The sequence below is a fragment of the Solanum tuberosum genome, unplaced genomic scaffold, assembly GCF_000226075.1.
Source record: "Solanum tuberosum cultivar DM 1-3 516 R44 unplaced genomic scaffold, SolTub_3.0 scf00147, whole genome shotgun sequence".
NCBI lineage: Eukaryota > Viridiplantae > Streptophyta > Magnoliopsida > Solanales > Solanaceae > Solanum > Solanum tuberosum.
The window spans coordinates 8,487-32,306 of record NW_006239070.1 but is presented as its reverse complement, the minus strand read 5'-3'; the positions used below and the strand labels follow the sequence as shown (position 1 = coordinate 32,306).

The following is a 23,820-nucleotide window of genomic DNA, read 5'->3' as shown; positions in this document are numbered from 1 at the left end:
TCCTCCAATTCTTCCTTGCAGAAATAAATTCATTAGCCTTTTAAGTTTGATCGTCAATTTTGGTCTTTATCTTCATATATTTAGAACACTCGAATCTTTGCAGGTTGTAGAGAAATTTGTATAATTTGATCCCCAGTGAGCTCACTTTGACTTTTTATTTTAGTTCTGAAGTATTCTCTGAATTATAATAACCTCTATTTATAGTTGTAGGAGGAAAGAGTTGTAATAAGGACAAATTCTCATTTGAATTAATTGGTTGACTTGAATCTCTAACCAATTAGATTGAAGTTATGAATGAGCAAAATTTAATTGACCGAAACATGTCACTTGTATTCCTGGCATATTTTTATCTTTTTTGATTTGACTAGGCAAGTGGTGTTATCCTATTGGTTTTCTATGTTAACTTGGTATACCACATCATTTGAAACATAGCATCAATCTAGCCTCCAGAATGAGATGGCAACTTGGGCTTAACAAGGTGACTAGACCAAAGAAATAGGTCCACTAATTCAATGTATATTATACAACAACAATATACTAGTATAATTTTACAAGTGAGTCTGGGAGAGTGGTATGTACACAATTTTGCCTGAACCTTGTAAAGATAAAGAAACGATTTCGATAGACCATTGTTTCAAGTAAAATATATCAACATCAAGTATTAAAAAGAAATATAGTAGTGAATTAGTCATGCTAAAAATAAAGTAGAATAGAATATGATAATAGAAGCAAAGAAAAAAACATATAGTAATAGTAGAAGAATAAAAAAGTAGGAGAGTTAGCAACAACAAATAATATGATAACAAAAGCAAAGGAAACAACTTATAGTAATAGCAGAAAAATTATAATAATAACAATACTGATAAGATAAACTAAACAACGCTCAACATCTTATTAACCTTTTATCCTAATCCTCGACCTCAATATTCTCCTATCTAATGTCATGTCCTCGGTAAGCTGTAGATTTGTCCTATCATGTCCAATCACCTCTTCACAATACGTATTCGTTCTATCTCTATCTCGCATCATACCCACCATAGCTAACCTCATACACCACTTTATAAAACTTACCATAAATTCATATTCATTGCACATAAATAATTAATTCAATGTACTTTTTTTCATTTTTGGCCCATCGCCCACAATAGTACAAAATAGGGTAAATTTTAGGAATCACATAGTTTTAATATGAAATTATAATTTATCCCTCTTTAGTTTGTAATTATATTAATCCCTTAAAAAGTAACACAAATTGGATACATAATATATAGCTCGGATACATTAAAAACTAGCTCGAATACATAATATGTAGCTCGGATACATCATAAAATAAACCGGATACATAATATGTAGCTCGGATACATTAAATACTGGGTCGGATACATTAATATGTAGCTCAGATACATTAAAGAAATAAGGGATTTTAGAGGTTTTTAGAAATAGAAGGGGATATTGGAAATAAGAAAAATATAAGACGTGTATTTCAGTAATTTTTCCTACAAAATATACACTAATTATGTGTGTACATATATACCATATTAGGAAAATGACATTTTTGACCCACTAAGTAACAATATGAATATTTTTAGATTAAAATATTAATTGTTGGCACATTTTTGGATCAAATTGGAGAAAATGACATTTTTAATCCATATTTTTAATTAACAAGATACTTTTTTTTATTTCCCTTCTCTTTGTGTAAATAAAGCTTTCATTTTCTCAAAGTTAAAGGCAAAAAAGAAGAAACTTTGCCTTTAAATGCCTTTTAGAAAGGGAATTCAGAAGTGAGTGAGAAGCTGTCAGTGCGTCAGCTCCCACTTCCCTTTCTTTCTTTATTTTTCTCTCAAAAATATACTGACAATCCCCAACCCCCCACCTCCACGCATGTTACACAAACATACCTTAAAATAATTAATTAAAATATAATTTATCATCCTTTAATACTTATATACTCATATACAATGGCGATATTAAAATTTTCACTAAGAAAGTTCAAAATACGAAGAAATTAAAATGATTCAACATCTGAAACAATAATATTTACCTTAAATATACAATATAGTTTTTTATCGAATAAATTTGAATAAATCCCCTTAATCTTATTTGACTCTGCCCTTATTATTAGTACAAGTTTTGAAACAAAGTACTTATATAATTAATGAAGTACCAGACTCCAGAGTGTCCATGTCTGTTGACAACAAAAATTCTAAGTTTGATTCTTTTCATCATTCATTATTTTAAAAATAAATAAGAAAATGTATGTTTGGTATTAGAAACAAAAAGTTCATGAGAGATTGTGAGTCCAAGTCATTATTTTTATATTATGAATAATTGTGTTTATTGAAATTTACAAGTATTACTAATTTATTGTCACAATTTGGCCAATAAGTTGGTTTATGTCTAGAACTACTATATTGATTTTTTGATACTTTAGTTTTTGTATCAATCATATATATATAGCCACTTTGTTTACTAGTAAAGGAGTTTCAAAAGGTGTTTTAGGTAACAAGTTGAGCCAATTAGAACATTGTAGTTAGTTTTGTTTCTTTCAACAGTATTTTGTCACGCTTTCTATAGTATTTTGTTATAATTTCTTCATTTTTGTTATTTTTTTCGATTTGCTTTGACATGCTTTTTTTTCGAAAACAACTCCTCTATCTTTCAAAGTGCAGATAAAATTTACGTACACTATACTTTCTTTCTATGCTCTATTTATGGAATTATATTAACTACTGAGTATATTATTGTTGTAATATATATTTATATAATACCTTTCACAACAACCCTTTCTTTTTCTCTACAATTTTATATTCTCATAAAAACAAAGACAAAATTGTATTTACATTAGCATGTTATTATTATTTTTATTTTTGCTTTTCAGTTGTGTATCAACCAACCTTTTTGTCATACTAAGTGTGATCCTTCATAGATTCCCTCCTTTTTTATTCTCTCTCTTTCTTTCCATTCTCTAATAACTTTGAATTTTCTCATTATTTTTTATGCTCATGCATCTGTCAAAGAATAATAATCTCACCATAATATCTTTCAACTCCATCTTCAACTCTTTTTTTTTTTTTTTCTAAGTCTCCAAACATCATTGTTGATACATTTTTTTTTGCATATAAAAAGAAAATAAAACAGAATTTCTCTGTTTTTATATGTAAAGGAAATTTCCTTTTGTGGTATGTGATTAATGGAAAATATGAATATTAAAGAAGGGAATAATCAACATATGAATGTTACAAATTCATGTAGTGGGAATAATAATAATAATAATAATAATTCAATAGGTGGAAGAGACAGTTCATCTTCACCTACAAATTTTCAACAAAATCAAGTTTCAATGGATTGGACTCCAGAAGAACAAGCTACTTTGGAGGAAGGCTTGGTAAAGTAAGTGAATCTTTTTTTTTTATTTTGGTAGTCAATTTGATGTTTTGAGTTTGATATTACATGTTGTTTTCTATTTAGAGGCGGAGTCAGGAATTGAAATTTATGTGTGAAAGGATTTTAGTACCTTGAAGTTACTGAGTTCTAAATTAATAAATTGTACGTATTTGATGAATTTTTTTTTATACAAATATAGGGTTTGGACTAAAATGATTTGTACATATTCAATGATACGTTGTTTCTATTTATGGGGCTGGCTAGTCAGAGGTATAGGTTCGGGATTCTAGTAGCTTGAAGTTATTGAGTTCTAAATTAATAATTTTTACTTTTTCAATATAAATATAGGATTTGGACCAAAGCTATTCGATAGAGATAGCTTTGCCTTTGTGGCCAATTATGTTGGCTTGTCAAATTATTTGGTTGTTGTTGTGGTTGTCTAATCTTTGTGATTGTTGTACTGATGAAATAGTCAAATGTTTGCATGTGAAATTTGTAAGGGTACAATCTTTGAAGATTCGTATATAGCTGACTCCATCTTGCTTGAGATTTCTCCGTGAGGAATTAGGAATTGAAGTCAAGCACAACTGTTTTAGGGAGATGGGAAATGTGAGACGAGAGGGAAAAAAAATGAGAGCATCGCGGAAAATCAAGAACACTATCCTTGTTAGTTTACGATATAGAGTTATTGAAGTTAGGAGAAGAATTTGAATAGCTCTGTCATCAAGTGTTGTCACCGAGGTTCAAACTCGAGCCACCCACTGGCATCAAGAGCCAAAGGAGCACAATGACCAGCTTCCCTAATCAGATATGTTTGAGGGGTTATATGATAGTTCTTTAAGGTATGTACACATATGGTTTTTTCGGAGATTAACTGGTGCACATGCACATTAATTCTCTTAATAGACTAGGTCCACCCTTGGGTCGGGAGAAGGGCTGACCACAAGGATCTATTGTACGCATCAAACTTCTACTAGTTGACTCATAATATGATCTGCTAACTTCTAGTATTATAAGAAGCAAAGATAAAAGGATGATGTTTCGTTATTAACTATTATGTAACTTGTCAAAGTTTTTTGGTCTCTTATTTGTTGTTCTAAGCCAATTTACTTGAGGTTTAGAGTTTATTTGTAAGCTCTATCTATACCGCGTATAACAAGGCAATAACTCCAAAATACCTGCAGATACGCCTCTGAGACGAGCATATCCCGTTATGCAAAAATTGCAATTGCACTGAAGAACAAAACTGTTCGTGATGTGGCATTACGATGCAAATGGACCACGGTATGTGTTCTATACTACCTGCTGCACTTTTAGTATATTAGCTCAAAAGTCTACCTGAACTTGATACTTGACCAAAATATAACCAGAAAAAAAGTACAAATCTTGAATTTGTTACTTCCAAAACAAAATATAGACAAGCATACATCAAACAATCAACTATACCTGAATTCCAAATAAGTCGTAGCTAGTACTAAAAACATAGAAATTCTTAACCACAAAATAGTCCTCCTGTTAATTGAATTCAAAACGTATTTGGTATTGTGAAAATACGTAAAGTGGTAGGTATTTCGTTAAAAAGAGTTGACATATATATACTTCCTCTGTCTCAAAAAGAATGTCACATTTCTATAATTAGAAACAATTTAACTTCAAATATCTCCTTGATGAAATGCTTTATAGCCGCACAATTTTCAAAAGTTTTCCTTTCTTTCTTAAATTTTGTGTTAAGTCAAACGGTGTCACAAATTATATTGTTTAGGTATAATTCTCAAATTCTTTTCTTGTGTTGTTGTATTGACTGTGTTATAGAAAAAGGAAAACAGCAGGAGAAGGAAAGATGATGCAAATCTATTGAAGAAAAATAAAGATAGAAAGGTAAGAACTTTTTTTTTTATGTTTTGTTATTAATATTGTCTTCCCTCTCTGTAATCTGTTCCATCTCATTTTTATGAGTCCAGAGAGTTTAACGTCTATATATAAAAGAACTTTTATATTATCAGGTTAATCAAAAGATGAATTAACTATTAGCAACCCGTCCATAATATGTGGGATTAGGAACTAGGGAAATAAGTTAAAAGTACACTGATTGCGTAAACATTCTTTATGTCATCGGTGTATATAAGTTAACAAATGAGCAGTGTAGGAGCTAGAGATCCGGTTTCTCCTCTGCTTTCTCACACTTATAGCATCTTATGAATTGTATTCCCATACATTGAAGTTTCTACAAGGCATGCTTGCTTCATTTCACGTGTGAAACGCAGCATGATCCAACAGAGAAGCCTATATTCTTTTGTCCGGTAAGATAATTTAGAATTCGTGGCAATCTCAACAGAAAATGAGATACCTTATCTATCTCCAAGCCAGAGAAGTTTCTCTAGATGCTTATCTTCGGTCTATTGTTTATCCTTCAGCTTCCGATAGTAGTTTCATGACTGGTAGTACTGCAGTTAAGGATATGGTGACACATCTGATCGATCCAACGAGAGATTATTGGAGGAGAGGAAGGGAGAAAAGCACAAAACTATAACTACAACATACCCAGTGGGATTGTAATCTCACAGGTGGGTTCTGGGGATCGAGGGTAGTGTGTACACAGACCTTACCCTACCTTGTGGAGGTATAGACCCTCGACTCAAGGAATGAAATCATTTGTAAGAAAAGAACAAATCTCTCTCCCAAAAAAACATATATTTGTTTAATCATACATATACATCATGATTCATGACTAGTACGATGTCTAACATGCAAGACTTAGATGATGAGTCCGCATCAAGGTGTAGTCAGAGTGCAATCCCTGATGTAGCTATGAATTATGATCCGTTAATCACAATTGTCTAACTTTTATGTATGGTACATGAATGTTGTTTCAGTAGCATGATTAGACCTTTTTAATTAGCTCTTAGACCACATACGACATATAAGATACTATCCCCTTTAACCATGGCTAGGTAAACAAGACGTTTCAAGGCTGGCTACAAAGGATCAATTTCCTTACGATGCTCTTGCTTTAATGAGATGTGTGATTTCTTCTTTTGGTCAGTCTTGTTACAATACAACAGCTCAAAACACTATCAATTCATTCTTAGCTTGAAGTCGAGCAGACAAAATGTTTCTTATTCACTTCACTCGACTTGCATTTTGGCTTCTCGTATGTACGTACGTATTTATAGATATTCTTCTAGTCCAGTAACCTTATTTAATTATAAATATTCGCTTATCTTCCCTAGTTAGTTCACGAACAAACTAAAATAATATATATATATATGTATATATATATATATATATTTCCTATACAGTCACTGCTGCTTTTGGTCCTTTTTGTGTTGATGAATGTGTAAAATTAAAATTATTCTTTTCTCAGGAAAAATTGATTGATCCTACTGCAGTATCGTCCCCCGTGGTAATGCAGCAGCCTAGTTATGCTCCATACACTCAAGGAGTGGTTTCTAATAAGAGTGAAGGTTTCGCATCGTACCATGGTCAGTTTTACTTCTCAAGAATTGCCAGCAAGAATTTTCATTTTATGTGAACACTATGTCTTGTTGGTGTTAATAATCACAAACTCCATATTTGCATTTTAAATTCTTTCTCAATGTTTGAAGTGATGGAAACTTAAATAATCTATTAAGTTGTGTGTAAGAAACTTGTTTTCAAAGAGAAAATATTTTGACCAAACACAATCTTTATATGATATATCCACACAATATTATCATCTTGTTGTATAAAAGAGATCTATAACTACAAGAAAGATATCAGCTTGAGGACAAACACCTAATATCTCAAGTTAATGTTCTTATCATCTAATTCCAACCTCTTTTATTCTGAAAAAAAACAGAATTTTGTTCTTTGCAGCCACACAGCTTATTCATCAAAACGCCCGGATCTTCGAACAAATTTCTGCAAATCTTGTTACACATCAAGTAAGTATCATTTCAGTTTCTTGCTTCTAAGTTCTAACTGTCAAATAATAACTACTAAACAGTCTGCAAGTTGCCTACTGTTAATCATATTTCATTGTGAAATTTTAATTAGTAGACCTTCGTTCTTGTTCTTGCAGATACACGAGAATACTCGACTTTTGTGTCAAGCTCGAGATAACATCTTCAAGATTCTACATAAGTACGTTCCCTCTTGAGTATGCCTGTCCCTTTACATCTTTTATATTCTACCTTTGTTCTTTATTTACAGGTTGAATGAGTCGTCCTGCACGCTGAAGCAGATGCCACCACTCCCAGTTAAGTTAAATGAAGAACTCGCAAACTCCATTCTTCCCCCCCTCAACTCATGCATTGGGGTGATGATCTCGCAATAGAAAGTCAAGCATTCATGGTCATTGATCTTCAGATTTTATGGAGGGAAAAATGTCATCTCTATCGCGAGAGAAAGAGAAAGAAGGAACAAAGAGTTGACTGATTTCATGTACAATTTTTGGGCATACTATACTTGCCTTATTGCTCCCTTCCCTGGTAAAGACCTTTGTACAGTAATAAAATAGAGTTTTAAGTTTTATACACCGACAGTATTTTAGATTTTTCATATATACCATCAGGTTTAAGTGTGTGCTTATTTTCACTTTTATCTTTTGTCACCATCATCAATTAGAAAGAAAGTCTATATGTAATTGGAGAATGAATATATCTGTGAAAAAACATCTTTTCATTTTGGACAGTGCCAGCAATTGCTGCAGTTAAGGAATACATTTACAAGATTAAAACCAAACAGATGTCCTGGGAAATTCACTAAAGGGATCTCCTTCAATCGAGTAATGAAAAGAAAAACACACCCGTCAGGAATACAAAGAGAACCAAAACAACAAATTCATGGAAATGGGGATAAACCCGTCAGATGTTTTTAACTGAAGGAGGCCATGACAATCTCCTGTGGCTCATACTATCACCTTTTTCAATTTCACTACCTTCTTGAGGCTCACTTTCTTGCCTTCTCAGGTTTCCAACTGCTAAATCATCAAAGCTTGATTCTGTTCTCCATGGGGGAGGAGTCACGCAATCAGTATCTCCAAGTGTTGTTTGAGAAGGATTGTTGCTTGGTGTTGTAGACAAGGAAGAAGAATGACCAACTCTCAAAGCATGCAGTGTTGCAATTGACTCTCTCATAGCAGACATGGCTTCAAAGAATCGGGTGCTAGAAGCCAAAGCAACAGGAATTGGACGAAGCATTTCCTACATTAATTAAACATCAAACTTGAATATCAAATGCAATTTGGTATATGTCTAAAATATTTAACCTTGTTTTCCTATCCATAGATGTGAATTCATGACTAATTCGGGAGGGCTCTTGAGAGGAATAATTTTGTATCCCATTGTGTACTTTGAGCTATATTCCTCAAACTCTTCAAAAATATCGATGGGTTCGTGTCGGATATTCCAAAAAGTAGTGCATTTTTGGAAGATCTAACACCAGTGTAGCAACATTTTTGGAAAGTTAAAGCAACATTGACTTTGAGGGTTCCAACTCACCAGGCATGCAATTTCCTATATCCTTTAATCCTTTTGCAGTTACAACTTGAATCAGTCTTACCTGAGTGCACATACAAACATGTGTTGCTTCTATACACACTAACATCTAGCTGCATCATACATCTCTGTCCCTATTTGACAGTTATAGCTCCTGCTAACTACACCACATACAATTTTATTTTTTTCCTTATTGAGTATTACAATTTTCTTTCCATCAAAGTGTATGTAGAACTAGTGACATGCCTTCCACAAAATGAAACTCAATATTTTCTAGCACCAGACAAATAGGGAATAAAACATGAGCATCATCAAGGACCTGACTGTCAACAGGACAGATATATGCTAAACATGATGATGCCATTTACTCTTTATACAAGAACCCAACATACAAAATAAGATAATAGCTTCCACGCAAAACATATTATATGCTTCAAACTCAAACCATTAAAACAAATTAGTTTAATTTTGGCAACATATGAAGAAAAAGTTAATCAGCAGGATTGAAAAAAGAAGAAGTGCATACCCCCCATACTGTTGGTGGTTCTTTAAAATTCTGACTCCACTGAAAATCTGTTACGGAGGCCGTTAAAGCACCATAATCACTAGCAGCCCTCATCAGCAATTCTGAAAATTGTTTCTGCACAATTCAATTTCATTAAGACATCTATTGGCTTGATACGTATCTGAATGATTAAATGAACAGCTTTAAAAAGCTAAAGAGTGGTATAGAAGCATCTGGGTATCAGTCGAAGTGCAACTACCGTGATTCTATTTTTACAAGGTAAATAATGTACAGTAGGGTGTGTTAGAAGCGAAGTGTTAATGTAATTAAGAATATTATGATGGTATCTGGTTAGTTCCTCTTTCAACTAAATATAAGATGTAGGTTATCCTTATTTTGATAAGGTAATTTTTTTTATTAATGGTGGCGGAGAACCTCATAAACAAGTACAAGCAATATACCAAAACATAGAGAACCTACACCAAAATATGTATGGTTCTCTAAGAAAGCAATCCAATCACCTATACATATAGGAACCTCAAGGGTACACAAAAAAGAAACATAAGCAGAGGACTACTTTGCAATTTAACCAAATCACTATCTACTCCTTCAAATGCTCTCATGCTTCTCTCTTTACATAGAACCAACATATAATGGGTACTGAAGATTGCATCCTACAACTATAAATAGGTGTATCTTTTATTCCACTATCATCATGTTATCAAAAAATCTCCTCCTCTTAGTTTTTCTCACCGGGTGTTTAAGTTTCAAAGGGTTACAAGACAAGGACTAAGCAGTAGCTCTTTGGCAAAGTGCCCTACATTCAGTGTGTGCACTCATCAATTGCTGTTCTTTGTTTTTTTATTTGTGTTGTCAATGCTGAAGTGCTTTTGAATTGTGTAGCAATGGTGCACACAGTAGCAAAAGAATAAAGAATTAGAGATTTGGTATTATGAAAATAATACTCATTCTTGTTGATAAGAATAGCAATGACAAGCATCACATCAGGGAAGAAATAGAGTTATTTTCAAAACATAATGAGACACTTAATTTGGTTTTATAATTTCATGTTTGGTAAACACCGCAGCTTTAAGAAGTTCTAACCAGGTGATATTAACATGAGCTTAGATTAAATTAAGAGTATTGGCATAATAACAGGAAATTTTCAATCTAGAGAACTAATGTAAAACCAGACAAACTCATACCTTTTTTCACATTTTTGATAAGTTAGCTTATGCAACTTTTAGTGATAAAAAATCAGAGTTAATTACTCACGGTGTGGTGTAGCAGAAAAATCTTGTTCAAATTAACTGGTTAAAAACTCATCAAAGAGCTCCTTATATAAGAGTTTTCAGGTACAAAAGTTTCGCAATATTTGTGTTTCTTGATTATGAGACATATGTATATTGAATATTCTACACTTTTTTTTTGAGGATAAATATTATGAATATTCTACACTTCTAATTGCTCTCTGATTAATGTAACTATTAAGAATGAATAGGTTTTCTTTCTTGACTTTGATCATGCTCCCTCAAACTCGGGGTGATAAAGTAACTTATAGTTTGCTTATTTTGAAAATGAAAAACTAAAGATAGACCCGGGACGGGTAGTTACTAATTGTCTGGATAATGTTGCCGAAATGGTAAGCAATCAACCCAGAAAAAAAAAAGAGATGTAGGAATTCTATAACATTGTTGTGTGTAATTACATAGGAAAAGATGGAGACAATATGTACTGAAAATAATGCCTTCTGGAGGAAGGCAATAAATAAAAAATATGGTCAACTGGGACATTGGTGCTCTAAACCAGTGAATTCCTCTTTTGGGGTTAGTATTTGGAAAGACATCAGGAAATTTTGGGAGAACTTTGCTATAAACATTGAGTTCAGAGAAAGGAAGGAAGACATTCTTCTGGAATGATAATTGGTTAGGACATGGTCCTTTAAAAGAATTAAATCCAGATTTGTTCTGTTTGGCGTCTACACCTGAAGCTACAATTGAGGATGCATGGAGTCAACAGGAATGGATATCTCTTTTAGAAGATTGTTATATGACTAGGAGATTGAAAGGGTGGCTGAAATTCTGAAGACACATGAGGTCTTTCATGGACAAATAATATTCCGTGAAAATTCTTTCACATACCTATGTTGTTTTTTCCCAATCTTCCGCAAAAATAATCTTTTTGCAAATGAGATTAAAACTCTTTGGTAGTCAGTACATATATATGGACAACCACGGTGATCAAAAAATAAAAGAGTATATATATGGACAAGCATTATCTCTCAAGTTCTAGATATTCATGGAAGATAAACTAATTTTATACAGTTGGCAAGTAACAAACCTGATATTCAGCTTCAACAGGAATGCAATCCAATGAATATGGTTGTTGAAGGCGAGCAATTATGCGGTCCTAAAAGACCCACAGAAGAGGTTTAAGCAAACACAGCAGAAAAATGAAGAACATCGAAAAAGAAATGATAAGTTAAAGCTTACTAACTTACTTAATGAGAATTCTAGAACCCGTGTACCCTACACGTTCGATAAAATACCAGAGATAATATCCTGGTGAATCAGCTCTCAGTCCACCCTATTCTCATTTAGTTCAGTTGTAAGTAAGAAAGTACGAGTTGTACATGTATTATTAGATACTTTTCATTATTTGTGTGCTTTATATACTCAGCTTTCAGAATATTATGGTACAGGAATCATGAACCATTACTCATCACATGCATTGCATTGTCACGTTTAAGCTCAGTTCAAATTTAGCTACTGGTGTGATCACATTCAGACTCGGAAGAGAGAAATGGCCAACCTCCCCTTGTGTGAGAGCCACGAGGGCCGGGTTAGCTACCCATGCTCGTAAGCACCAACTTAGGGGATAGGCTGACCCCCCCCCCTCCATGTGTGTTTCCAGATCTCAACATACATAGGGTCACAACATTAAAACTTTTTTTCCGAAAATCATTTGCTTTCAAAAGTATCTACGCATTCATGTACATGCCAGTTATTCAGTTTACAGTTCAATTCATAGTCTAGTTATATAGTGAGCATGCAGTCTCTAGTTATCAGCTACCTTTAGACGAATATGCCAGTTTCCAACATATGTGATCTTTCCTGTTCTTGCTATTTTGTACCTTTAACCCAAAAGTTTCGTTCTCTTCCGCTGAGGAAATAGTCTATGAGACTTCCTGGTATCCTATCGGAGATACTTAGCCTGTGAGGGCCTACTTCAATTTTCTTGGATGCAGATTCTACAGATTACACTCCAGGCACGATCAGATTGGTTAGACTTCAGCGCAACTCACTTTCACTAGTCACTTTGGTGGGAGCTCAATCTTGTATATATTGCTTTAAACTTTTAAGTATTTGGGGTAATGCCCCAACAACATATTTTTAGTATTCTTAGAGGCTCATGACTTAACCTAGTGGGTATGTTAAGGATTTCAGTCCCAGTTTGCGATATTCATTTATAGACCTGAATGATTAAGTATAACTCCAACATAGGACACGACACCACTACCTCTTTCTTTTTTTGCCTCTCTTTCTTATCTGTTGACTCCCCCATGGAAGAATGAAAGAGTGCACTATTAGAATAAGAATAGGTTTATACGATCCGATTAGAATAGAAATAGGTTTATACAATCCTATTAGAATAGGAATAGGAATAGAAATAGAAATAGGAATACTAAATAGTATCCTACTTGGTAAATGATTGTATTCTAGGGTCTCAGTGTAATAAAGTAAACAACACAATTCAATAATATTTTTCCCATATATTTCTCACATGGTATCAGAGCCTCTACGATCTTGGTAAACAATCAAAGAGCTTCCGCTGCCAGCGGGCGGCTATTACTCATATATGCCGCCCGTCTGGCCAACAATTATGTTAGCAAAAGTTGGGTCACCGTGTATCTTTCCGATGACTATTTTCTCATATTTGATTTATGTAAGCACCGTACCATCATTCCGGTGACTACTTTCTTATATCTAACTTGTAGTACCGTGCCATCTTTCTGGAGACTACTTTTTCATATTTAATTTGTGTAGCACTGTGCCATCATTCCATCATTCCAGTGACTACTTTTTCATATATAATTGTGTAGCACTGTGCCATCCTTTCAGTGACTACCTTTTTTTGCATATCTGATTTGCGTAGTACCGTGCATCTCTCCGGACTACTTTTCATATTTAATTTGTGTAGTACCGTGGATTTTTCCGAACTATTTTCTCATAACTGAGTTGCATAGCATCACGTATCTTTTCAGTGACTCCTCAGATTTGATTTGCATAGTTCCATTCGTCTTCCGGTGACTCCTCAAATCTGATTTGCGTAGGGTTGTGCCATCATTCCAACCCTCCCGTACAATTTTTCTTTTTCAGTAGGGTCGTGCCATCATTCCGACCCTACCATATTATTTCTCTTTTTCAATGGGGTAGTTCCATCAATTCGAACTATCCTATATAATTTCTATTTTCTAGTTGGGTCGTGACATCATTCCGACCCTACCCATATAATTTTATTTCTTAGATTGTGACCACTTTTAGCCATCAAATCTAATACATCGGCCAGTTTTTTGGTGACTTGTTTAATATCGACTCATCTATTGATTCCAACATGATCCATATACTTTATACTAGATTTTGAGCACTTTGTTGCACAGGGGGAGTTTAGTTGCCTTGTATGTCGATTATGTGAGTCACTCTATGGTCTGAAACAGTTTTTGCAAGTTTGGTTTGGGAAGTCCAACACTGTAATTTTATCACTCTGTGTTTTATCGGCATTACGTATCAAATTTAGTATTTCATGAGAAGACCAAGCACATTGAGATTGATTGTCGATTTTGTGAAGTCGAGTGATCAACTTGCAAATATCTCACCAAGCCCCTCATCGGTCCTAGTGTAAATTACATTTGTAACAAGCTAGGTACATGAATTGTATGCACTAGCTTGAGGGGGATTGTTAGAATAGGAATAGATTTATACGATCCGATTAGAAAAGGAATAGGTTTATACAATTCTATTAGAATAGGAATAGGAATAGGAATAGAAATAGAAATAGGAATACTAAATAGTATCCTACTTGGTAAACGATTGTATTCTAGGGTCTATAAATAGGGTCTCAGTGTAATAAAGTAAACAACACAATTCAATAATATTTTTCCCATCTATTTCTCACAGCACAAACAAGCACATTCTCTCTCTACTGTTGATTCCCCCATGCAAGAATGAAAAAGTGCACAAAGAAGCACAGCTGTAATACTTTCATGAATATGGCTGTGCGCAAACAAAAAACATGCATATAAAAACCAACATCATTCTTCCTTTTCAGTCTTTCCTAAATATTGCAGAAACAAAGTTCTTTATTCCAAATTATCCTTTCATGAATACGTCTCTTATTTGTTCAGTACGAACAAAATCTACAGAAATCAGCAACCACTTGAACAATCATATTCATGTTTAGACAATGCAAAAAATAGAAGTTAAAATTTAGATTAGGTCAATTACCTTGTTCTGAATAACGTCCTTCAAAATAGTAGTAATCCTTTGCAATGTTTCAATCTTCTTTTCCATTTCACTGACATGTGTCAGATGAGCAACATTTTTGTCCTCCTAAAGTTGTAGCACAGTACTATGTTAGTTCGTGATACCATCTAAAAGAGTAAATTTTCAGGTAACCAGGTGATGAATCACAATTATTAGTCCTTGTAAACTCAATATATAATGTCCAATGCAGTACTCTAGGAGTCCACTATGAAGAGACACGAGCTGAAGACCCACAAAAAGTACAGTTTGAGTTGAACTTATAGCAAAGGAAGTGGCAAATCCTCTCTGTGCCCGATCAAATCAAAATGCTTTGTAGTGTTAAATATTAGGTTTTTCCTTAATGTAGTACATCACCCGGGAGTCGGGAGATTGAATGATTGAACTGCAATGATCCTACCCCAGATTATGTTCATGCAGATCCAAGTCGAATCTAGAATTCAGTAAAGTATTCTGCTTTTAAGTTAGACACAGACAGGTGATACTACTGAACTTATGTTTTCTCAAGATGAAACAAGTATAAATTTTAGAGGTACATGCTCATTAGAAAACTCATTGCATTAATATTTAATGGTCACCCATTTTGACCAAATTACCAAACTATTAAACTAAGCTGCCAACCCAATGTGAGCTAGTTTCTAACTATAGTGCGCAAGCTATTTATGCACTTGAATACACGGACAAAATAGAAAACGATATCTAACGAGTATTAATTAATACACAACCAAATAATTGTATATGCTGTGAGTTTTTGTTAACATTGTTCTAAAACGTAGGATGTTCTCTTTTTTATGTTCTCAAATTAATTTGAACAATAGGGTATCCATGCCCTGTCTAAATGGATAGAACATTTAGTATATTAGGGTCAAACTAAAAAGTTAAAGTGATATATATTCACAAAGGCATGAAGCGCATTCACTAGATTTAAAGTACCACATCATGTTGGATATTTTAAGGAAAATGTAAAACCTTACAAAGAATAGATAAATCATTAGAATAACAACAATGTTACCTTTCGACCTTGAAGTTCCACTTGTAAATCTGCAATCTTCCTTTGAACAGCAGTAAGTTCCTTCAAGACCCTTATCAAATCATCACCATTTTCGCCAGTGGTGGTGGATAAGTTTTGGATCTCCTCCTAAACAAGGGGATGTTGTTGAATTCCAATCAATAAATACAAATAAGTCTCAAAGTATGAGAGGAAACAAAGAACGATAAAGATGAAGATGAACAGAGAGAGAAGCAAGGGCATATTGAAAGCCATTCGAATACAAATGCACAAATTTTGGGTATCCCCATAGTGTAAGAACTATAGAGAAAACAAAAAAGTTGGGAAAAGGAATGCAATCTGCAACGATGAAAGGTCAACAAACATGAAAGCATAGATAAACTGCAGTACTAAAAATCACCTAAACTATTTTTTTCTTTTTCAGTAGCATGAAATTTTCATTTCCCAGCAAAAACCAACTAGACACTTCTCTTTCTTTTTCTATTTCCTTTTGTTATGGGTAGTGACTGAGCCAGCTTATGCACACCACGATAAATCCACATAGTAGCATGTCGAGCAACACCAACAGCAACATACCCAATATAGTCGCACAAAGTGAAGTCCTGGGAGGGTAGAGTGTACGTAGACCTTAACCCTACGCCTCACAGGTAGAGAGGTTATTTCCGATAGACCCTTAGCTTAGGGGAAAATAGTCCAAAGCAGGCCCAAAAAAGAGTAACGGAAGTACAAGTAACAACCTATATTTAAATTCTAGTATCGTTTTCATTGCAAGACCATGCCGAAATTGAAGTAGGCATCTGATGCAATATTACCACCATGTAATATACTTACCAACTGAGTTTGATCCCTATCCAAATTAATGCCATTGCACAACTAGTTTATGAATTTTAGACTATACTTTAGTTGCCTCAATTTACTCCTCCAGTCAACTAGGCAACTATATTTCTTCTCTTTGAGTGAGCAACCATTGTGATTATGACCTTGAGAGAAAATGATATCCAAGGACTGATACAAATGGCTCCTAGAAGCAGAAATATTGTCTAGTAGGTATGTGGTCAACTGAGTACCAAAAATAGTAAGGAGACTGTATCCCTTGTCAACCACCATTGCAGATTGTCACCAATACTCCTTCCACCTTGTCCCGATCTTTCAAAATTAGAAATGTAAAGCCTTGATTTTCCAATACACAGGATGTTTAAAATGGTTTTGTAGTATATAGAAAGAGCACACATGAAAAGAGGAAAATTCCATGAAATAATCTGACCAACAAGTGCTCTATTTCCAAATCGTATCACATGTCTAGCCTACAAGCAAATATTCCCGTCCACCAACAAATCCTCTAGAATCTTAAGATAAACCATGTAAATTCCCCCCATTTCTCTGCAACATTGTACAGTTGCGTATCATTTTTAGTTGAAGCCCTTTTTAAATCATTTTATTTCCCCTTAGTTAAACCCTAAATGCCTAAATGTAACTTCCAAAAAAACACATTAAACTTGCGTTCATCACAATCAAATAGATCTACATTAAAATGAGAATTCAGCAACAACTCTTCATTTACAATAATTACAACAATCGAACTACAAAATTCCAAAGTTATATATATGAAATTCCCCCAATAAAATCAGAAATACAAGACCCATTTGGGCAGTTAAAAAAAAAAAAAGTGAACCTGGGAAGGAGGAGGAGGTACAGAGAAGCCCAATTCAGCAGCAATGGAGAGAGCATCAGACATTCCACCAAGTCGTCTCATAGGTTTTCTTCCTACCCATGTTGAATCGCTTCCCATCATCGGATTTTGCTTCGTTTTTTCTCTCTCTACAACGTCTTCTACTATCTACCAACTTCAAATGTTAGGAATTAGAGCAAAGGGATGAGCACGTGAGAGGAAATGAATTAATAAAGATGAGCGGCCCAGATTGTTCAAAGGGATCGGACGGAAAATACTCCCAAACTAGTTAATATCAGCTACGTGAATCCTCCATAACCATTTTTCTCCATTTCAATCCCTAACTACTTAATGTCCCCTTTATAACCATTCCGTTCAATTGAAAATTACACTGTGTGTGTGAGAGAGAGGGATACATACTTGAAGTTCGAAGTCTCAAATAGAAAAAATCCGGCGCCGGCGAAACCTCCGATCTTCACCGGCAAGAAGTCTTCTCGCTGTTCTGACGATTAAAGTACGAAGCTCAGGGGTTTTGCTTTCTTATGTTTTGTTTCTGAAAGACAAAATTAAGGGCAAATTTGTCCATGAAATTTGAATAAAATATAAAAAATTGAAGTTGTGTTTAGTTATTAATATGAGTGATTTGGAGTGAAAATAACTTTTGGGTATCATTCAAATTTCAAAACTAGTTTTAGAATTTTTTAAAATTTTATGGTGAAACATGATTTTCTCTCCACAACATTTGAAATTAATTTTTTCACTAATATTAATATAAAAGCTTTTTTTTTTTTTTTGAGAAAGAAAGACAGTACAAAGATTTCATTTTCTAAAGGGAAAAAGGGGTTAAAAATACTTTTAAATTATGTGTTTGAATATGGATTTACTTAGAAAAAAATTGAAGTTTTGTGATTGGAAGTCCTGAAAACCTAAGAACTTGTGCAGGACCGTTCTTGAGAAGTTGAAATTTTTTAAAGATAGAATTTCATGGCCAAACATATATTCAAAGGTAATTTTTAAAATTTGATCCAAAATCTTTGGTGATATGTTAGCAGAATCTTAAATTTAATTATTCGAAACTCATAGGTTCTTTGGCAAGCTTCAAAAATATGTTATTTTTTATTAGAAGTGTCTTCTGGAAAAGTACTTTTGAAGAGTCATAATTTGTGTTTGATTAATAAATTTGAAAAACACTTTTGTCAATATTCGAGCAGGAGTTTGTGCTTGACCAAGGTTCCAAAAATACGAGAAAAACCACTTCCTTTTGAAAAACAACTTCGGCTACTACTTAAAAGCAATATACCTTTTTTAGCATTTAGTAACGAAAATCAACTCATAAATCGGTAAAATGCTCCCAGCTGAAGGGGACTTCATTACCAAATTCAAACTCGAGATTTTGGTTAAGAGAGGAGAGAACCACCCCTTCCTTCAGTGGTTATTTTGCATCTGCAACTGTGCAGAACCATTAACCACAACCGTGATACCTATGCATGTCTTGACTATTTATATGAACTTTGCAGTGAATCTTTACTAACATGATCCATATTAATCCATATACTAAACTAAAATACATGAAATGGTAAATTCACTAAACTTTTTGGGTAGTAATACAACAGTGAGAACACATATGATTTATCCACATCTACACAAAGAAATGGAAATAATCAATTGAGATTTGTCCTACATGAAACATATGAGAAGATCACCTTCTATGAGGAATTGATGGTGGTGTTCGGACTAACTTGCACACACCTTGACTATTTCCAAGTACTATTACCTCCCGCCAGCATAGTAAATAACAACAAACACTCTAATTTTATTGAGTATTAATTCAACATTGTATAATTATTTTGCATCCATATTAAACCAAGAATTCTTTGACATGAATACTGCCCTCGAGGACGTGTACAAGAAGGTCTTTGGTTAAAAGTGGAGACTAAAATTGTAATTCAAAAGGTTTCAGTAAATACATGCTTAGCATACCGAACTCATCATACCAGATAAATATCTTCTCATCTTCACAATTAAGAAGATCATGTCTTCTTTCTAGATAAAAGCCAAAAGAATGCTTTAGTCTAAAGTGTATAACTTTCAAGAAATACAAAAAGTAAATTTAATTCTCGGAATTTGGAGACAGGGAAAAAACTTAATAGTAGCAACAGCTGCAAATAAAAATCAAGCAGAAAAAGGCCAGCACAACATTAAAGTTGTACATCTCGTAAAATCAAACAAATGAAATGCTTACGAGCAGGCCTAAGATGGTTTAGGCATGTGTATAGGAGATGCACGGATTCCCCATTGCGAAGGTGTGAGAAGTTGGTTATAGATGGTTATCAAGAGAGGCAGAGGTAGGATCGAAGAAGTATAGATGAGAGGTGATTAGACATGACATGATGCAGCTTTAGCTTAGCAAGGATAGGACTTTAGAAAGGAGGTTATGGAGGAGACATATTAGGGTAGGAGGTTAGTTAGTTAGTTGAGCATTGTCCAACTTATTCCTCTTTACTATTACTCGTATTGCTCATGTAGTTTCTTTATCCTTTGAGTTTGGTTACTATTTGTAATTTTTGACACTTTGATTATCATTATATCTTCGTATGACTATTGTTTTACACTTTGATAATCATTAATCTTCGTATGACTATTGTTTAGGATGATTATTCAAGTTGTCTGTTGATTGTCTTCATTTTTGCTATTTCTTTCTCTATACTACTCTGAGGGTTTTTCTCTTGAACCGTCTATCAAAAATAATCTCTCTACCTTTAAGATAGTGATAAAGTCTACGCACACTTTACTCTCCCCATACCCTTCTTTGTGGGATTACACTTGGTATCTTATTGTTGTTGTTGCTACTTTTTTCAAAAAAGTAAAAAGGGGTTACACCTAGAATGCTGATTTGCATATCAACCCGACTGATCAAATTATACGAATACAGCAACTTTCGCGTATAAACCACACTGCTTTCAGTGGAATTAATCTCATCATAGGCAAAATTTATACTCTAAAACCTATATACATGTGTGTGTGAATCTCAACTAACAATTACATACAAGCAGATCACTACTTCACAAGCTTCTCTGTTATCCTGTAATCTCTCACTTCGCTCATTTCCTATCAAAAATTGCATCCATAAATAGACAAAGTTACCCAGAATGCTGATTTGCACATCAACACAGTTGAGAAAAATCATCAGACTGGTCAGAATTATAGGAATACAGCAAATCAAATGAATTTCAGTGACAATTCAGCATAATTGTATACAAATCTGCAAAGAAATTATTGAATTAAACAAGGAAATGGGGATTCGGATCTGTAACTGAACTCACATCGGACGGCAGAAATTCGTCCGATCTCCGGCGAACAATGTGACCAACTGAACGGAAAATAGCTAACAAGGTTCGTCAGTGTACTCGTCCTAATGAGATCTTCAGAGAACGTCTCGATTTCCTTTTTATTTGGTGTCTTTAATTAAACTAGTTTTTCGATAGAGAAAATTTAAGCGAAGATTTGAATAATAAGTTTTGCACAAAATAATATTGCAGATTCTTTTGTGAATATTCAATGTGGATCCTCATATATATCTCTTATTCACACGAACCTATGAAGATGGTCAATGAAAAATTTTATTAGTTAAATGCAATAATGTATATATTTATTTCAATTTGATGAGGTTCAATCATGAAATTAGTCGTATCTCAGTAATATTACCTACGATATTTGATGTGTACTTTTCTTGTCATCTAACCAGATGTGTTTTGCACGTGTATTCCACTTAATCTGTTTAGATGTCATATGAACATGTAGAGAACAACTACATTTTATTTTTAGAACTATTTTTGTATATTAATTTTTATTTTATAAGTTATAATATAATATATGACGTTCTTTTTGTTGGCTCTTATATTTGACTTCTCGATTGACAGTGTACATAAATCAAAGATAGTTATTTGACTATCCATAGTTAACCGAGAAAGGTTTCTTCTTCTTTTTTTACCGAAAAACTTAAATTAAAATTAAAGAATATATTCTATCTATGGAATCATATATATAATCACCTGTTTATTTTACACCCAACAAAGATATAGCTCATATACTTGTAAACAATTTTCAATTTATTCAACCAAGCATGTTTTGCATTAATGAAAATATTTATCTCATAAAAATTAGCTATTAAATAAATAATAAAATTAAACTAATACAAACTTCAACTGGTGTTATTAGAAGTCATATGAACTTTTCTTTGTCGAAAATACTGAAATATTAAGAAATAGTAAATTCGCAAAATAAAATGGCAATGTTTACATAGTAATAACTATTTTGAAGTAAACTTCTTGACAATCTAAATTACACAAGTAGTATCGATAAATAAAGTCATCTTTTGTCTTGAGCATCAAAAAAATAAATCGTGACAATTCTCTAACTCTTGAGGAGAATAATAATTTTGGAAAAAGATATTCAGAAACATATATCTGCATCACAAGAGAAATTGTTAACAAAAACAAATGAATTTAGACTACAATAAAAACTAAACTAATTACAAACTTCAACTGGGTTATTACAAGTCATATGGAATTTTCTTCGTCGAAAATACTAAAATATTAAGAAATAGTAAATCAGTAAAACAAAAGGACAATGTTTATATAATAATAACTATTTTGAAGCGAACTTCCTAAAAATCTAAATCACACAAGTAGCATTGATAAATAAAGTTTTTTGTCTTGGGCATCAAAAAAACAAATTGTGACAATTTTCTAACTCTTGAGAAGTTTAATAATTTTAGAAATAGATATTCAGAAGCATATATTTACATCACAAGAGAAATTGTTGACAAAAACAAATGAATTTAGATTACAATGAAAATTAAACTAATACAAACTTCAACTGGGTTATTACAAGTCATATAGACTTTCCTTCGTTGAAAATACTTAAATATTAAGAAATAGTAAATCAGTAAAACAAAAAGGCAATGTATATATAGTAATAACTATTTTGAAGCAAATTTTCTGACAATGTAAATCACATAAGTAGCATTGATAAATAAAGTCATTCTTTTGTCTTGGGCATAAAAAAAAACAAATCGTGACAATTTTCTAACTCTTGAGAATTTTAATAAATTCTTAAAAAGATATTCAGAAACATATATCTACATCACAAGAGAATTGTTAACAAAAACAAATGAATTTAGACTACATCATGTTAACTTTATAAATTGGAACATTACATACTAATGTATAAACTAAGCCAAAAAATAATTATTATATCATCAGAATTATTTTCCTCAAGTACTCGAGGTTAAGGAATATACTCTCTTAAGATTGAACAATTTACTTCATTAGAATAGTGGTACCTCATATTTTGCTAAACTTCGAACTCACTCAACGACAATAAATCACACAAAAAAATTTAAAATGCAAGAAGAAGAAGATTAAAAAAAATGTGGTTGAAAAATGAGAGGAAACCCCTCTATTTATAGTAAACAAAGGGTAATATGAACAAGTGTTTTTTGTGTCTTTTCTGAAAAGTCATGACTTTTCCGAGAAGTCGCAACCCTTTCGAAAAGTGACATCTCTTTGGAAAAGTCATAACTCGTCGAAAAATCACAACCCTTTGAAAAAAAATCACAACTAATCAGAAAAGTCATAACTCATCGAAAAAGTCACAACCTAAGTTAGGGATATTATAGTAATTTAACATTCAAGTTAGGAGTTCATGCTTTTAAGGTAATATAGATTTAAAAAAATTAATAAAAGAATTTTAATTAAAAAAATCTAATTTGCATAAAAAAAATTTTAAAAAAAAATCATCAATTTATTTTTAAAGTAATTTTTTCAATATTTGGTAAATGAATGAGGAATTTTCGCATATAGCCACTCAAAAATAACTTAATTATGTTTCATAGCTATAGTTTGCTAATTATGATTCGTCGTTACATCTTAGAGAGAGGAGAGAGGGGAGCGAGATTGGGAGAGGGAGGAGAGAGGCAAGCGTGAGAGGGTAGAGAGTGGAGAGAACGAATTGTATATGTATATTTGTCAAATTCTATATGTGTATCTGTCAAATAATTGTATATATGTAATTGGGTATACATATGTATTTGTATATCTGGCAAGCGAGATTGAGAGAGGGAGGAGAGAGGCAACCAAGAGAGGGCAGAGAGTGGAGAGAGACGAATTGTATATGTATATTTGTCGAATTCTATATGTGTATCTGTCAAATAATTGTATATATGTAACTGG

The 23,820-nt window shown here is 33.1% G+C and overlaps 2 protein-coding genes across 4 annotated transcripts; one reads left to right on the top strand and one right to left on the bottom strand.

Moving 5' to 3' along the window:
• Nucleotides 1–2,938: 2,938 nt before the first annotated feature.
• Nucleotides 2,939–7,955, top strand: LOC102595898 (putative uncharacterized protein DDB_G0287265). 2 transcript variants are annotated; one of them, XM_015310832.1, is made up of 7 exons: nucleotides 2,939–3,393; nucleotides 4,572–4,671; nucleotides 5,200–5,265; nucleotides 6,752–6,869; nucleotides 7,226–7,310; nucleotides 7,448–7,509; nucleotides 7,579–7,667. In XM_015310832.1, the coding sequence occupies exons 1-7, from the start codon at nucleotides 3,194–3,196 to the stop codon at nucleotides 7,581–7,583; spliced, it is 636 nt and encodes a 211-aa protein (XP_015166318.1). In that variant the 5' UTR covers nucleotides 2,939–3,193; the 3' UTR covers nucleotides 7,584–7,667. The 2 variants fall into 2 exon arrangements, with proteins under 2 accessions (XP_015166318.1, XP_006352198.2); XM_006352136.2 differs by having other exon boundaries at nucleotides 2,945–3,393; nucleotides 7,243–7,310; nucleotides 7,579–7,955.
• Nucleotides 7,956–8,027: 72 nt separating this feature from the next.
• On the bottom strand, nucleotides 8,028–18,148 carry LOC102595338 (AUGMIN subunit 2). 2 transcript variants are annotated; one of them, XM_006352134.2, is made up of 7 exons: nucleotides 18,008–18,148; nucleotides 17,591–17,762; nucleotides 15,922–16,047; nucleotides 14,874–14,978; nucleotides 11,710–11,778; nucleotides 9,391–9,504; nucleotides 8,028–8,570 (listed from the first exon to the last, which is right to left on the bottom strand). In XM_006352134.2, exons 2-7 carry the CDS (start codon nucleotides 17,708–17,710, stop codon nucleotides 8,232–8,234), a joined length of 873 nt encoding a protein of 290 aa, XP_006352196.1. In that variant the 5' UTR covers nucleotides 17,711–17,762; nucleotides 18,008–18,148; the 3' UTR covers nucleotides 8,028–8,231. The 2 variants fall into 2 exon arrangements, with proteins under 2 accessions (XP_006352196.1, XP_015166317.1); XM_015310831.1 differs by having other exon boundaries at nucleotides 17,591–17,755.
• Between the last annotated feature and the right edge of the window lie 5,672 nt (nucleotides 18,149–23,820).

Coding starts and splice junctions, on each gene's coding strand:
- LOC102595338 (XM_006352134.2), bottom strand. CDS start 17,710: ATGATGGGAAGCGATTCAACATGGGTAGGAAGAAAACCTATGAGACGA. Junction 11,779..14,873: donor AGGACGTTATTCAGAACAAG/GTAATTGACCTA, acceptor TGGGTCTTTTAG/GACCGCATAATTGCTCGCCT. Junction 8,571..9,390: donor AACCACCAACAGTATGGGGG/GTATGCACTTCT, acceptor TAATTAATGTAG/GAAATGCTTCGTCCAATTCC.
- LOC102595898 (XM_006352136.2), top strand. CDS start 3,194: ATGGAAAATATGAATATTAAAGAAGGGAATAATCAACATATGAATGTT. Junction 6,870..7,242: donor AGGTTTCGCATCGTACCATG/GTCAGTTTTACT, acceptor TGTTCTTTGCAG/CCACACAGCTTATTCATCAA. Junction 7,510..7,578: donor ATCTTCAAGATTCTACATAA/GTACGTTCCCTC, acceptor CTTTATTTACAG/GTTGAATGAGTCGTCCTGCA.